The 17,456-nt window shown below is 39.8% G+C and overlaps 1 protein-coding gene across 2 annotated transcripts; it reads right to left on the bottom strand.

The window, feature by feature from the left end:
* Positions 1–9,263: 9,263 nt before the first annotated feature.
* Positions 9,264–17,132, bottom strand: LOC117399760 (uncharacterized). Of its 2 annotated transcripts, none has more exons than XM_059022540.1 (8): positions 17,114–17,132; positions 14,801–14,924; positions 14,421–14,565; positions 14,046–14,159; positions 12,961–13,105; positions 12,405–12,553; positions 11,350–11,489; positions 9,264–10,704 (listed from the first exon to the last, which is right to left on the bottom strand). In XM_059022540.1, exons 2-8 carry the CDS (start codon positions 14,904–14,906, stop codon positions 10,553–10,555), a joined length of 951 nt encoding a protein of 316 aa, XP_058878523.1. In that variant the 5' UTR covers positions 14,907–14,924; positions 17,114–17,132; the 3' UTR covers positions 9,264–10,552. The 2 variants fall into 2 exon arrangements, with proteins under 2 accessions (XP_058878523.1, XP_033855019.1); XM_033999128.3 differs by lacking the exon at positions 17,114–17,132 and adding an exon at positions 16,024–16,167.
* Between the last annotated feature and the right edge of the window lie 324 nt (positions 17,133–17,456).

Raw genomic sequence — 17,456 nt, forward strand, 5'->3', positions numbered from 1 at the left:
GCAGGCTACTGTTGTAGTCATCCATGTATGCTCGAATTGGTGGTAGTCGCATTCCAGAAGCCAAGCGCTCTCCTCCCACTACCCATTTTGATGCCCTAATGATTACTTCCATTGCCATGGTAAAAGCCAGTGGAGAAATGGTGCATCCTGCCATTATTCCAACTTCTAGGCATTGCCATGTAGTGCTGAATTCTGAAGTTGAAAAACTAAATTGCAAATCTCCAAAGTTGGCTTTCACTAAATTTGTTATTGTCATCGGTACACTGAAAAAATCAAATGCTGCCCAAAGAAGTCAATGTGGCACTGAACCATATGCATTAGCCAAATCCATTAATGTTACATGGAGCTCCTTCCTCTCCTTTTTAGCCAATTGAATTTGTTGCCAGATCACATTGATGTGTTCTAAGCATCCTGGGAAACCTGGAATGCCTGCATTTATACTGAAGTGTCAATGAAGCAGTTCTTTAATAGGTAAGTTGACAATCTCTGAGCGATAATGCTGAAGAAAATCTTGCCTTCTGTGTTTAATAGGGAAATAGTGCGAAACTGACTGATGCTTGTCGAATCTTTTTCTTTCTTAAAGACCCCACCTGCTTGGCGTCATGCATAATTCAAATTTATGTAGGACACCTGTAATTCAATGCAAATTCTGTGGATGGTATTTTAAAGTTATTATTAAACATTCACATAATTTGTAAGCTATCCAGCTGTCTACTTGGGGTGCTATGCTTTTGCGGTCATTTACCATTTTTCATGTTTCAACATAAGCACATAATTTAAACATCATTTTATTGACTGGTTTCACAGACCCCGATTAGCATGAATCATGGCAGTAAACAAAAACATCAGAGGAGTGCTACCTTCTGAACAGAGTGATGAAAACATAGATAAGCCAGAGCCTATTCCACGCATTAATCATTGTCCATATTGATACAAGCCAGGCATCTGGAGTGATTTGCAGTACAAACCTTTCAGTAATATTCTGATGTGTTAAAAACAAACCTGTGTGTATAGATATTCATTTGAGTTACAGATTTATAAAGATGAAATCATTTTCAATATAATGATTGTCAGGTTCATAGTAGCTGATTGAGCTCAAAACTTTACCTTAGCTTTTTTAAAGGATCCCAATGATTCATGATCAACAGCATAAACCAGGTAACCCATTCCATTTCGTCACCACTCTCTGTGTAAAGAAATGTCTCCTACCCTTTGTCCAAGTCTATCTCCCCTGATGGCCTAGGGTTAGGGTTAGGGCCTATTGAATATGCCTAGTAATTCTTGGAGGATTGTAACATTTTGAGACCTGTAGTCACTATTATTATTATTATTATTATTATTATTATTATTCACCTTAATTCATTTTTTAGTTTTAACAATGAAATTAAAAAATGAATAGAATGACTTACCATTAAAGGATGATGTAAATGCTGCAACATGAATGGATAAAGAAATACTAAAACTCAGCATTGAAAGAACAATGGGGGGAAGCATGCAGACTCAGAGAAATTGAACCAGCCATCACTTACTCCTTTTTTCTACCAATGATTTTTAATAATCTGATGTGGTTTGTGATGCAATAGGATGTGTTGTAGCAATGAATCTGCAAACTGATGTATTCTGACAACCTGGGTATCTTTATGAAAGGCTTATCATGAAGACTTTGGTCCTACTGTGGCGGGTGGTGACCTCTCAAGCTGTACTTTTAACTAAGATGTTTATCATGTGTAAGGTTAAGGTGACTGTGCCCCCAATTGACTTGTCTCAAAATGTCAACTAAAGTTGGCAGCACCCAGTGCATGACGTGTTTATAATGAACATGCTTTATTTTGGTTTGTCACCTGAGCGCTATCTAGTGTCCACAGCTCTGAATTCCTGGTTCTTGAAAGGTAAAAAATGCTTCCATTGAATAAAGTCAGACATAAATAAAGGTAGAAACAATTATTCTTCCTGCATACAAATGTTTTTTTATTACGTGTTCACTTCTGTTTAGTTCACAGTATATGACTTGGTATATGTTATATGTGTGGTGCAGTGCATGCAGTGCAGTGCATGAAATGAGTCTTTGACAAACACAAGAGGTCGTCCAACTGCAAGTTATGTTAATAAAAACAGCACTATTTGGATGCAGTACCTTTGTAATGCAGTGCAATATCATTTTATGGGCACTACTTTTCCTGCCTCACCTTTTAATCTTTGAACAAACTTCCCACACAATTTAAAATTGTTACTGTGATTGCCACAGAATACCTAGGTTTAAGAAGGACATACAAGTCTGTCTTCTTGGAGCTTTAAGTCATAGTTTGTATGTGCTTAGAATCCGGGGAATACAGAAAACCCAAGATCCCTATTCTGCAGCTATGTTTAAAATGAACTTGTAGCTAAGAAGCATTAAGGTTGATCCAATTTTTTTTTTATGGAGACAAACAACAGATGTATTGAAAAGCCCATTCTTGGCAGCATGTGAATTACTGTGGGGGACGCTGCACTAATGGAGAACGTCAGTGTATTCCATGAACATACCTAGGAGTTTATGTTGACTCAGAAATGTCTTCATCTAGACAATGTGGGGAAGCTATAAAAAAGGCCAACAAGATGCTCGGATATATTGTGAAAAGTGTTGAATTTAAATCAAGGGAAGTAATGTTAAAACTTTACAATGCATTAGTAAGACCTCATCTAGAATATTGTGTTCAGTTCTGGTCACCTTGTTACAAAAAGGATATTGCTGCTGTAGAAAGAGTGCAAAGAAGAGCGACCAGAATTATCCCGGGTTTAAAAGGCATGCCCTATGCACACAGGCTAAAAGAATTGAATCTATTCAGTTTTGAACTAAGAAGACTACGCGGTGATCTGATTTAAGCATTCAAAATTCTAAAAGGTATAGACAATGTCAACCCAAGGGACTTTTTCGACCTGAAAAAGAAACAAGGACCAGGGGTCACAAATGGAGATTAGATAAAGGGAAATTCAGAACAGAAAATAGGAGGCAAATGGGCCGAATGGCCTCCTCTCGTTTGTAAACTTTTTTATGTTCTTATGTTCTTAACATTGACATGTTCATAATGTCTGTGGGAACCTGTCGACAGGAGATACTTGACTGTATGCTGTGTCTATTCCATTGCATACTTGACACGATAAAGATATCTTCCTTTTTTTCTTAAGAGTGGGCAGAATAAAATGTACACACATATAACTTGTTTTGAGAAAAAAGATCTGAATTTGTAATTTCACATTCGGTTTCTTACAATCTAAGTAGATGATGGAGGTCAATGTCACACAGGTGAACTAGGTCACATATATGGATTGAAACATCAATATCCAAGTCAGAGTTTTAGAATACTAGTCCAATCCTGTTTAAATTTTCTCAGGACGGGTAGAACCGATGATATATTACAGAGCTGAGTACTTGCTTGCTATTGCTTTGAAGAATATATGTGAAATGGAATAGGTCATGACAGGTAGAGCCGAAGATCTACATTGAATACAACTTATAAAAAACACATTTGTTCATATTTTTTTCCTGTCCTTAAATTAACTACAGCTCTTGAATTCGTCTGCAACTAATATCTGCTTCATGTTTTTCTCAAAAACATCTGTTTTACAGTGATAACACATTGATATATCAGCTGTGTAACTGTAAATCTTAATTTGGTTCTTATCTTATCATAAAAACTTAACATTTGACAGTTTACTATTACTATTACACAGTGCAGACTAGAGAAAATAACTCAAACTGGCAGTTAGGTGCAAAATTTTGGCCACGTACCCAATTTTGCCATGTTGAAACTCCAACATTTCTGAAGCAGAGCTCTCCCTTACAGCCCCAGACCCACGGGGGCTGTGCAAGTCCAATAACTACCCTCCTTCTTGCCAAACAGCTTTTTAATTACTATTTTTTTAATTTATTTTTTAATCAGCCAGAACTTTGGACAAAAGAAATTTGGAACCCTAAAATGGGAATAGCAGATAAATTTATATTTTTTCTTTTACCCTATCGTAACCAACATTTTTGGTAGAACTTAAGCAGGAGTAGCCGAAATAGCCCCCAGGCTTATTCTAGAATGACAGAGTAAGGCAGCTTTCACTTGGGCTGTTGGTAGGAACCATTTGCGGTGGATACACTGATCTGGCCCATGCATACAAAATCGTTGATTCCCCAGAGAGATCATGCCCTCTCGAATGAGGGTCAGGATGCAGGGCCCAGTTTACCCTGTGCATACTGTAGTTACACTGTAGCACATGGCCACCATAAGCCCTTGATTCATGATATCCTGTACCTTTGGCCAACCTCATCACATCCACCATCTCCATGTGTATGTGACGACACATAACCAGCTCTTGCAGACGACACATTGCAGTCCTCAGCTCAGCTCTTACAGGCATCCTGCAGGTGCAGCTCTGACACGGTCAAGCATCATGGCCTTTTGCTCTTCAAAATGCCGGGTGAACGTTGTCCATGACCCTAGAAGCAGCCTTAGAACAGAGCTGACATTAACAGCTGTAGGGAAGCTTTCTGCTGTCTGTGCAGCCCTGCCATCAGCACCTGTATAAAAGGTATTCACTGCAAGCAGGTAAGATTGATTTAGAAGGCAGGCCCAAACAGAGCAGATTTCAAGGAATCAAAAACAAATTGCTTAAGCACAGGTCTTACAAAATGAAAATGCCCAACAGTCAGGACACACATAAAACAGTCAATAAAGTATTGCTTCTGATTCAGCTCACAAACCCCGGAGGGAGATCAATTGAGGATTCTCTGCATGCCATTTGGATGGTTTAGAGTTGCAGCACCTCTCACTGGACACCCAATTAGAACAGCGCCAAGTGTAAGGCACAGATGTCTGGAGGGGACTGCCAGCTAGGTGAAAGAGGAGACTAAATAAAGAGCATATGCAAGGTAATTGGCTGCACCATCAACCTGCATGTGGAATGCAGAAAAAACAAGAAGTTTCAAGGACCTATTCATTAAAAAGGCCAGCCCTGTCAAATTTAGTTAATGGCTGCGGACACCACAATACCTACCGATAATTGCATGTACATTTTTTTACCAAATTGCTTTGGCAACTGACTGTTATCACAACTTGTTATCACAAACATGCACAACTCTAGCCTATACAGAACAAAAGCTTCAGTTGTTATAAGACACTAATCATACACAAAGGAATATATACAAAAGTTATTTGATAGAGAAATGTCACCTAAAACCTGATGCTGTACCTCTAGTTTTGTATTTACAGCCATGGTGGGAGAATAATGTCACTGACATGCTTGTTAATTTTAAATACGTGAGAGTTATCAAATACCTGTCTGAAGATGCTTTAATGCATTTATTTATGTATTTACATTTAGGGGATGTGTGATACGAGTGCAAGGCACAATGCAAACTTACCATATGCAGCAGAGCACTAGAGCACTAGAGAACCGATGTGTTTAAGTCACATCAAAGTTTGCATGCATCTGCCTAAATAATAAGGTTACTATTTCAAAGGGCAAGTACCTACACCAGACTTCAATAATTTATTGAGATATGATTTCAGTTTATCATATACATATGTAATACAGCTGTTTGGTGTGTGCTAAAGGTGTAGACTTCTAAAACTATACTAAATAACAGCTGAGTTAGTGTGTGATTAGTACCAGGTGAGTGGTTAAATTGATTAGAAGTTGATTTGCTATTTGATTGGTTTCCACACAGTTTAGTTGGTTCTTTTGCCACGCAGTAATATTAATCAAGCAGCCTATTTCCGTGCCAGCAAACAGAAGAGCCTCAACAAAAGAGCCGGGAGTCTAGCTGTGGGAGTTCAGCGAGGGGAGGCCTGCGCCGAGACGCTGTTCGAATAGATCCGAACCTAACAGCGCTCTGGAAGAAGCCATCTACTAGTCAGGTCTGTACCATCCACCCCACTGCTCCCACTGTGCCTATTTGTCTTGCCTGTCCTGCTATGACTGTCTCTCACATCCCTGTTCTGTCCTCTCGCCCTCGTCCTCTGCCCTCTCTCCGCTGCTGCTCCTCCAACCCCTCTAACCTCATCCCTCTGCCTTTCCCCCCCTCCCGCACACTCTCTGGTGCACTCTTCTGCTAACAAAGCTGATTTCATCTCTGCCTTTGCCTCCCACCTCTCTCTCGATTTCCTTGCTCTCACTGAAACCTGGCTGTCCCCTGATATCACTGTAACTCCTGCTGCTGTCCTCTCTCTACGTCCTGTCCCATACCCCGCGTCTCACTGGACGGGGAGGTGGGACTGGTCTTCTCCTCTCTCCCTCCTTACTCTTTTCTGTCCCCTCCGATCTCACCTCACTCTCTGTTAATACCTTTGAATTTCATGCAGTCCAACTAACCTCTCCCTGTCAACTCCTGCTAATTGTACTGTACCGTCCCCCTGGGCCTCTCGCTCACTTTCTAGATGAACTCGACTATCTACTCTCCTCCCTCCCCTCTCTGTCTACCCCAACTGTCCTGTTAGGTGACTTCAACATCCATCTCTCCAACCCCAGCCACTCTGCTGGATTCCTCCCTCTCCTTCACTCCTTCTACTTCTGTCTCTCTCCATCCCCTCCTACCCACAAAGCTAGCCGTCAACTGGACCTCACCTTCTCCAGGGCCTGCTGCCTCTGTCACCCCCCTGGACCTCTCTGATCACTATTTCATCTCTTTTTCTCTGTCTCTCCCCTCTCTCCCTGCTCCTCCTACCCCCACTGTCACCTCTCGTCGTAACCTCCGCTCTCTCTCCCCCTCTCTCCTTGCCTCCACTGCTCTCTCTCACCTCCCTCCTATCGACTCTTTTTTCACAACTCTCCGTAGACTCTGCTACTCCACCCTCTTCTCCTCCCTCACCTCCCGACCTGCTCACCCCTCCCCTCCCCAACCCTGGCTCTCCTCTGTGCTCCGCTCAGCAAGAATCACACTGCAATCTGCTGAAAAGAAATGGAAGAGAACCAAACTCCCTGCTGCCCTAGACCTTTACCGCACTCTCCTCTCCTCCTGCTCCTCTACTCTCTCCTCTGCTAAATGTACTTATTTCCAATCTGTAATCCAAGCCTCCACTAACAACCCACGTAAACTATTCTCTACCTTCTCCTCCCTCCTAAACCCCACCCCCTCCTCCTCCCTCCTCTATCTCCCCTGATGACTTTGCCTCCTTCTTCTCTCCTAAAATCTCAGATATCCGCAAACTCTTTAACATCTCTCCCTCCCCCACACCCCCTCCTGCTCCAACCCCTACACCCACTGCATCCCCTACTAACTCACCCTCCTTCTCCACCTTCTCGCCCCTCTCAGACTCTGACCTCTCCTCCCTGCTCCAGGGTCACAAACCCACCACCTGTGCCCTGGACCCCCTCCCCACTCACCTCTTTCAAGCTGCTGCTCCTGCTCTACTTCCCTTCATCTCCTCCCTTCTCAACACCTCTCTCCTTTCTGGTCTCTTTCCCTCTGCCTTCAAAAAAGCCTCTATCACTCCCCTCCTCAAAAAACCTACCCTCGACCCCACCTCCCTCCAGAGCTACCATCCTGTCTCCCTCCTACCCTTCCTCTCCAAAACCCTTGAGTGGACTGTACACCGCCAGCTCTCTGCTTTCCTGTCCAACCACTCTCTGCTCGACCCTCTCCAATCTGGCTTCCGCTCTGCTCACTCCACTGAAACCGCCCTCCTGTCTGTCACCAACTCACGAAACTCTGCCCGAGCTGCCTCTCTCTCCTCTGTCCTAATTCTCCTCGACCTCTCTGCTGCCTTTGACACTGTTGATCACTCTATTCTACTATCATCTCTCGCTGACCTGGGGATCTCTGGCACTGCTGTGGCCTGGTTCCCCTCCTACCTCTCCAACCGTACTTACCAGGTAACCTGGCGTGGAGCAACCTCCACACCTCGCCCTCTCTTAACAGGAGTCCCCCAAGGGTCAGTCTTGGGTCCTCTCCTGTTCTCTCTCTACACCCACTCCCTGGGCCCCCTCATCACATCCTGTGGTTTCTCATACCATTTCTATGCTGATGATGCTGATTTTCCTCTCCTTCCCCACCTCTGACTCCACCATCCCCTCCCGTATCTCTACCTGTCTGTCTGCTATCTCCTCCTGGATGCACTCGCATCACCTCAAACTCAACCTCTCTAAATCTGACCTCCTTTTCTTTCCCTCCTCCTCCTCCCCCTCCTCTGATCTCTCTATCTTTGTTCCTCTGGAATCTACCACACTCTCTCCCTCTTCCTCCGCTAAGAACCTCGGAGTCACCCTGGACCCCTGCCTCTCTTATTCCCAGCACATCTCCACTCTGGCACGCACTTGCCGATTCTTCCTGAGCAACATTCAAAGAATCCGACCCTTCCTCACCAACTACGCCACCCAGCTCCTGGTCCAGGCCTTGGTACTCTCCCACCTAGACTACTGCAACTCCCTCCTGGCTGGCCTCCCTGCGTCCGCCACCCGTCCGCTCCAGCTCATCCAGAACTCCACTGCCCGCCTGGTGTTCTCTCTGCCTCGCTTCTCCCACGTCAACTCCACTACTCCGCTCACTCCACTGGCTCCCGATCACCGCTCGCATCCAGTTCAAGACTCTTGTACTAGCCTACAGATGCCTTGACCAGACTGCACCTAGCTACCTCCAGACCCTCATCTCTCCCTACACCCCCACTCGACCTCTCTGCTCCTCCTGCACTAGAAGACTGGCTCTACCTCCTCTACGCTCCCCTGCCTCCAGAGCCCGCTCCTTCTCCACCCTTGCTCCGCAGTGGTGGAATGACCTTCCTACAGATGTCAGGACTGCCCAGTCCCTGACAACCTTCTGGCGCCTCCTCAAGACTCACCTCTTCAGAAAGCACCTGTAGAACTCCTCTGTTTTTCCCCTGGGACACTTATCACCCTTCCTTAAATGCGCTTTACTTGCTCTTATCTGCCCCCTATTTTACTGCATTTAATCCTGTACTTCAGAGTACTGTAATCTGCCAAGTGTTTAATCTGTAGTATTTTGTACTTAATCATATCCTGATGTAACTATCACTAACACTGTTATCTGCTGTATTATTGAATTGTATTTTGTCACACTTGTACTTGCTTGAACCAAAGTCATTGTATTTATCTTGCTCTTAATTGTATTATTACTTGTACTGTAATACTTGAAATGTATTTGCTTACAATTGTAAGTCGTCCTGGATAAGGGCGTCTGCTAAGAAATAAATAATAATAATAATAATAATAATAATAATAATAATAATAATAATAATAATAAATAAGAATTTGACTAAAAAAAATTAAACCTGCACCGGGAGAACAACTTAACATTTTATTGTATCATTGTGAGTTTAATAATCTAATACAAAAAGAATCTACAAAAACATTGCACATATTATATAACGTGACAAGTTAAGAGTTATATAAGGAATATATGTTAGTCTCAGGTTGAGAAGAGCATTCCCCACACAGTGAAATAGTGTTACTATAACAGCCAGCAATCCCAGCGAATGGCCACTAGAGGTCAGTGGTCGGCCAAAATCTAGCACTCTAAACTCAACACGTGTGTAACAAGGAAATTATTATTAGTGAATGGAAGCAATTAAAGAGGTAATTGCTTAATAGTTAAAAACTCAATTTTGAAGAAACTTTGTGAAGGGTGTAGTGGAGAAAAGGTGTGCAGATGGTGGTGTGAAAAAAAAACAAACAAACAAAATAATGGGGGGGGGGGGGGGGGGGCGGGTTTGGTTGGTGAATTAAACATCTTTAGAGTGAAACAGCTCAACTGTCCTGTTATAGTTATGGAATTACTCAAAGAAAGTTTGTTTAGTTCTCTGTGGGATTTTTTGTTTGCATTTGTTTGTAAATAACACTACTGGAAAACGTGAACTGCTTCATCGACTTCAGTTCAAGGCCACACAATACTGAGCGGGTTTGTTTCCTGATACCAGTAGTACTTGAGTTTGAAGATGATTTTTATGGTTTACTGCAGCGGCTTTTGATCGATTTTGACAAGCGTTTCCCAATACACCACGTGAAACTAAAACTTATCTAGGTATCTTGAAATTACTTGCAAAGCACTGTTGGTGTCTCAGCTCTTCTGGTCAGAGGACAGAGTGTATTTGATATCATTACACACAGTTTGGCATACAAATGATGCTGAACAATGGATTTCAGATTAAATGTACAAAAGTCCACTGTCTAATTCAATATGATACAGGGTTAAATCAGACTAAATATTTAAGCAATACCACTTCTAAGTTAAGAAAATGTGAGACTCTTTAGTGTATTTCTGCCTGTAAAAATACCTACAATGCTGGGAAGGGTCATGTTTACACCCACCACGTTCAGATCAATTGAATAAAATAATATGTTCTGTATCAATTTAAATTAATCTTTCAGGGCCTAAAGGCACAAAACTCTCACGTAATTGCCCATACTTGATCTGCAGTGTCCAGTACAGCCCTACACATACTGACTTGAATAAGATACCCTGCTGAAAACAAGTATCTATCATGGCACACATGACTGGATTGTGCCTTTGTTAGTATTCAGAGTACACGAAAGCAAGTATTACCAGAGCAGGACAAACCAATACACATCAGTTTTAAACAAATATCCGCTTCTTCTTTTCAGAGATTTCCTTGGGTGACATTGGTATTGAGTCTGAGACCTGGTGTACGTCATGTTTCAAATGCCTCCACACCACCAACAGAACTCGTACTGCGAAAATTAAACAGGAAATTGCCAGCAGCACAGCTAATAAAAGAAGAGAAAATAATACTTTTTTATAACACAATTCATACAAACATGCTTAACAATAAACTGCCAAACATAGTATATATGCAACATGGTTTTGTAAGCTTAACTGGACTTAATCAAAACCATTTTGCATGTACAAAACAGCCAAGTTAAAATAAAGGGATCAGCTGTATGAAGAAGTCATATCTCTCCAAATGTGTATTTAAACTCTGCAACTGGCAACAAAAATAAAAAAGGAAGCGGGTATAAATAGCCAAACCTTTCAGTGGAGAGCACATCTTTACAGTATCTTTGGCTGTTTTTGTACATGATAAAATATTCAGATATTGTTTTGGGTTTCGAACCCATGCTTCCAGCACACAGTAATTTATAAAGCTACGCCATGCTGACATTCCAGTTTTCTGTTTTACTTTATCCTCGGTTGAGTGACTCATTTGGATATAGCCACTCAATAGACCCGTAGGGGCCATGGTGGTAACTAAACATTCATAGTTGTGGCGATACTTTGAGTATATTTGTTTTTCATATTTAATAGAAAAAAGAATACACATTTGTACTTTTTCAAGGTTAGGATTCCCCAAAAAACATCTGAATTGAATGCATAAAATAGGGTGATTATGATCATTTCTGCATATGACTCACCAATAAAAATTCCATTTCGGCTAGGTGATTCAGCATTGAAGTTCTTAGTCATATTTCCACATAAAGCCACTATGACAACAGGGTAGACTGTCAGGGTGTATCTCACATACTTATCCAAGAAGAAGTTTTCTGCAACAAACCTGTCCAACAAAATTACATGTTTTTTTGTATTTCTTTTTTATTGGCTTCTTCAACTTTGACATGCTTGTCCTAATATAATATAATTGAAGTTCTCTGAAAACAATTCTAAACACCTGCCATAATACTGTCAGTAGAGCAGAGGATCGCCGGGGACTATATTGATCATTTCTGCGTGAAAAAATTACTTCATTTGTTGGTAAGCATTAAGTTTAAAATTGTTGCACGCATAATTAAATCCTGATTTATCAATCTTGCCTAAGTTACTCATGTGCATTTCTAAGTAATAGGTGTTAATAAATCTCAATGTCACTAAAAATGTTCACAAGTGGAAATTTGCATTTAAAACGCCCCTATATAGCCATATATGGTAAATGTAGCCACCTGTAATTGCTCCATTTTCTATGCATGCCCACGCTGCTGTTTTGAAGAGTAAATGAATCGTGGGTTCCGCTTGGCCATTTAGCCACAACATTTAGTAGACAGAGACAGGCATCAGATTTAACCTGCACATTAATTGAATGCTGTTTTCTGTTCTGTTGTCCTTTTGAAAAACAGGACCACCAACAAACTGAATGTCTACTTTAAGACTTCTATCATATTCTGTTAGTTGTGTTGCAACAAGGAAATCAAGGCCTATATTTTTCCCAATGAGAAAATGGCCCCCTCCATAATAAATGTATAAATGGGCAATTTGCCCACAGTGGAAAATTGGGCCCTCAGTTTATGTAACACAGAATACATGCCAGAGTTACTAAGTATATTATAGACTGTAAAGTGAAACTGAATCAACTGGTCACCAAAGGGACAGAACGTTTTGTAGTTGCTTTAAGCAAGCAGCCAAAAAACCATCAATCCAATAATGGCTTGTTAAAAGCAATTGATGGAGAATAACAGGTTCATTTTGAAAGACCTACCATAGAATGACCTCGACCAAGAGAATTGACAGGACTACAGTTCCAGCTGTCTCTCTAGACACCCCTCCATTGTATGTTAAAACAACAGCAAAATTAAGAAGCGTTGCTATCGTTGTCCAGGTTGTATAGACAGCCACTCCATTTTGTACCTGTACACAAAACAAAGATATGGAAACATTTTAATCAATATAATATTTTTTATTATTATTATTATTATTAATAATAATAATAATAATAATAATAATAATAATAATAATAATAATACATGGTGGACAACACTGTTTAAATGTTTTTTTTTTTTTTGTATGGCTGCACTCACCAAAAGATTCTGGATACAACTACAATGTTTTCCAAATTCCAGAGACTTTTTTAAATACTGTTTAACACCATACCAGTTACTGCTCTTCCAAAATGAAGATTAAACATACAAGGCAGTGGCGATAATCACACCCTAAACAGGCTGTCTCAAAAGTTCTGGCCCACAGTGATTTTATGTTCCTTATTTTAAGTTTGTCAAGGAGAAAAAAAAAGTCTGCAGTCCATATACACATCTTACCAGTATTCGGATAAGCCAAAGATCCACTTTGTAGTACTTATTTAGCCAGGAAAAATAAGTATTTAGGCCATGGTAAGAGAAGAACAGAACAATGTAATTGGTAAAAGTAATCAGTGCCAGGATAATAACCCCTGCTACCATATACCTGTAGTAAAATAAAAAGAAAGAAGTAAAATAAATATATTCAGCCAAACTCATTCGTAAAAATGGTGTACACTCTACATATACAGTACAGCTATAGTGGTAACCATACAGTCTTCCACAGCAGAAAAGATCCAATATATATATATATATATATATATATATATATATATATATATATATATATATATATATATGTACATTGTAGCAGTGGGTGCAAGCAGATCGGTTTTGTCTGTGGTTGCACCATGCTCAGGGACTGTTGCACGCTGTTTGCGGGGGACCATGTAAAAGGTTGTTTGTGGGTCTTAATTGGTGCCAAGGAACTGCACATAAGGAACTTGCTACTCGAGATGGGACTTTTGCAGCCGACCCGGTTCTGACTGGCTGAAGGCTCGGCTGCAATTATAAATTGTAGTCTGTGGGTCATGTTGTGTGGTGAAAGTCTGTGGGTGCTGATTGGGTGGTGGGTTGCAACTATGTGTTTCTGTGTCTGGGTCTGAGGGAGGATTAGAGAGGGTGCATCAGGCTGTGTGGGGGGTGGATTCAAGAGAGTGGAGTATTGTGTGCTGTGAGCTGTGTTACTGGCGGGGTACTGGAAACCAGTTCCTGCAAATAAAGAGCCTGCCGGCTATTGAACTGCAATCTGTTGTCGAGACTGCCTTCTTCTTCATCGTCTTCTTCTTCGTCTTCTTCTGATAGCACTCTTATCCTGTGCTACAATATATTATTCCGCTTTAGGCAACATTTTAATTTTAAGGTAAGGATTGTATATAAAAGAATGAAAAAAAGATGATGCCTTTATGTATGTTTTGATAAATAAAATTAATAACATCACTATAATACCATTGCTGTTGAAAAGTAAACATATGGAAATATTCTGGATCACTTGCAACTGTGTTAAGTGATAGTAAGTTGAATTATTTTAAGAAATTTCAACATACTCTCTGTCCCACAGGAATAGCCAGATGATATTAAAGATGTTGTTTATAATCCAGGTGATATAGAACCCATAGGGTAAGATGGCAGGTTCGCAGTACATCCAGCCATCTGTATTCCTAACAAAATGATTTGAAAAGAAGCAATTAATATGAAACAAAAATCATTTACAGATATAAGGTTGCATATTGTTAGTATTAAACTTCACCCATAGTATGTTATTATGGAAGAGCTGCTAGTTGTGCAACATGCATACAATTTAAATGTTACATATATAAATAGGAAATTAAAAATACAAGTACCCCCCCCCCCAAAAAAGGACATTTTTGAAAAACGCACCTAATTAAAGGCTATGCAATTTTAGTCAAATTAAAATTTACCTTCTGCAAAAGCCAGAAAAAACATAGACAAACCAAAGTGTTTGCCAGGTATAGATGACTCCCCAAATGGAGAAAGTCCAACCTGAAGGTGTAATATCAGTTTCATACTTGGCAGAAACATTCCCTGTATTTTGCAAAAAAGGACCTGAAAAGTGTGAATAACAGAACTCTGGTTAATACAGTAATAATTTGAGATCATAAAACACAAACTCGAGGAATAGCCTAGAATGAATTAAATAGATTAAACAGTGGGTTTAATAAAATGCCTGTAAGATTATGTTTCTTAGTCTTGTGGTTACCTATCTGTATGGTTATATATTGTTACTCTGTTAAGATTTTTTTTCTGTCACAAATGCATTCACTCATTAGCTCCAACTTACCACCAGAACGACCCGCCCCTGCCACTGCATTGAAACCCAACATAATAATGAAGGCCACCAAAGCAAGGATCATTACAATAATACGCCAAGGGTCATGCTTTGCCATTGTAGGTTGTTAGATTACCTTTAAAAAAATTAAAAAAGTTTAATTTAAAAATTTGCATCTATTTCAAATTTTAATTGTCCCAGGTTCCCTACATAACACAAGGATCCACCCGCACCATATGCATTACGAATTGCTGGCCCTGCCAGTCCCTGAAAGCCAATTAAGAAGCACAGCATATCATTAATTGTCAGGGCTCTTAATTTTCGGTTTTTATTTTTGATCACGTGATGTCCATTTTATTTTTAGACGACTCCGTTCAATTAAACTCTTGGGAAAGTGTTGATTGTTAAATAAACTCACCTTATGTTTTTTTACCCCGTAACTTTATTGAGATTATGATTCTGTTTCATTGATAATGTTAAAAAAGACAGCTCCTTATTTTTAATTCAAACTGAATGCAAACAGTAAGTGAAGTTAAATTGATTTAATTAAACCGTAATTATGAAGAAACTTGTTTGCAAAACATGTTCGAACATTTTTGCAGCGTCATTAAAATTTTAAATCCGGGAAAAGCAATTTATCTGAACTCGCTTTTTGTGTTCGGTTTCAATTAAAAATAAGAAGCATGCCTGTTTTTTTTTACATTATCAATGAAACAATGAATCAATTAATCAGTCTCATTCAAGTTACGGGAGAAAAAACGAAAGTGATCTTGTCTCACAATCAACGCTTTTCCAAGAGTTTAATTAAGAAGCAGTCTGCTCAATATAACTTTAAAGGGACAAGTGACCACAAATAAAAAAACGAAAACAAAGAGCCGTATCTGTGCATTCAGTATTACTTGCTATTTCAATATCACTGATCAGCTGATTCCATTTCCTGACCCTCTCTCAGACTGTTTTTAAAAATATAAATGTTTTATAGTTTTGGTTAAATCACTATGATTTATTTGATTTTGTAGAAATAAAAACACATGACGAATTTAAGCGCCCAACGTTATGCCTATCTCCACAAAAAAGACGTTATGTGGTCACATCAATTCGAATATTAATATGAATCGTGAGAACAAATTAAGTACAGGTTTGTAGGTAACTTTGATTTTTTTACTTTAATTACCAACAGAAACACAAAATAATTGGATCAAAATCAGTTTATTTACATGAGAAGCATTTCTTACCAGGCTGAGATATGTAACGACTGGGAGAGGCACAACTCCTTTCTTCGGTAAATTACGTAAATGCCAGTGTATGTGTAGTATTTATATAGTATTAAACTTGCATAACAGAGTGGGAGGTGCTTCCAGAATGTTATACAAACTGGAGTTTATGGTCACACATGTATTTTGAACTTAGCAACACATGAGTGATTGAAAATATGTACCTGTGTAAAAAAAAAAAAAAAAAAGTGTCCACGCATTCAAATTTGTCAAGGTAGCATCCCCACAACTGTATATGTAGGATTTATATTATTAATCTTGCATAACACAGAGTGGGAGGTGCTTCCAGTGTTATACAAACTGGAGTTTATGATCACACTTGTATTTTGAACTTACCAACACATGAGTAACTGTGTAAAAAAAAAATTAAAAAAAATATCCACACACACACACAAATTTGTCAAGGTCGCACCCCCACTTTACCAAAAGAGAATATAGTCTGTAGCCGTTATGTATGCACTGGTATGAGCAATTGAACAGGAAAGGTTATTGTACGGTGTCCATATTAGGACATCTCGTGCATATGCGCCTGCATTTGTAGAAAGGAGTGCTGTTTTATGTTTCTTGTTTTATACCATTACATTTATTTCTACCTGTGATAGATTGTCTCTGCCTTGTTTGTGTTTGCTTCTAAATTGGGACCATTGAGTTAAAAGGCATAGTTTTCCCATAATAAAATACGTTTTCTTAAACCAATAATGTAACTGCTGCTAGTTACAACTTGGTGCAAGTTGTACACGTTCTTCAGATTGGGGACACTATTTGATATATGTGACTGACACTGCTCAGAACGACTTCAGGTATGTGCCTTTAAAATGACACTAGCTGCGAAAGAAGGACTGTGATTTTATACACAATTGAGAGGAACGGTAGTTCCTCGACTACAGGTTAGAAAAATTTGTTTGAAGCTACCGAGAGTCTCTATTACAGCTCAAAGAGTTTAGCTGTTTTTACCATGTTGCAGCGGCAAAACTATCACTTAGAATTACCATCTGTATCAGTAAACTTTCTGAAACTTTCTTACCTCAAATGTGAAAAAAAGCGTACATACCTCTTATACACAATGAGATATTAGTCGTCAAACTAAGGTAAAATTGTTACTCTTCTTACGTCTACTTTTTAAGGGTGTGTAGCGACTACTCAAACAGAAAAACTAAATAACCGGACATCATGTGATTCCACATGTTGGTCAATGTCAAAACATACCAGGGTGTGCAAGCAGTTTGATATCCGCACCATTTATATTAAACAAATTATTTATGTTTTAAAACAGCACATATCGCAGGAGGAACAAAAAAAATATACCGTGCTTTGAACTTGATACATGACGTTCTTGAAAAGCACACGACCTTAGCCCGCTGCGCCACTGCGCAGTTGTTGAAATGCGTTTATTT

The sequence above is a fragment of the Acipenser ruthenus genome, chromosome 4 (assembly GCF_902713425.1).
Source record: "Acipenser ruthenus chromosome 4, fAciRut3.2 maternal haplotype, whole genome shotgun sequence".
Lineage (NCBI taxonomy): Eukaryota > Metazoa > Chordata > Actinopteri > Acipenseriformes > Acipenseridae > Acipenser > Acipenser ruthenus.

Coding starts and splice junctions, on each gene's coding strand:
- LOC117399760 (XM_059022540.1), bottom strand. CDS start 14,906: ATGGCAAAGCATGACCCTTGGCGTATTATTGTAATGATCCTTGCTTTG. Junction 12,554..12,960: donor TTTGGCTTATCCGAATACTG/GTAAGATGTGTA, acceptor TTTTGTGTACAG/GTACAAAATGGAGTGGCTGT. Junction 10,705..11,349: donor CCGAAATGGAATTTTTATTG/GTGAGTCATATG, acceptor TTCTTTTATTAG/CTGTGCTGCTGGCAATTTCC.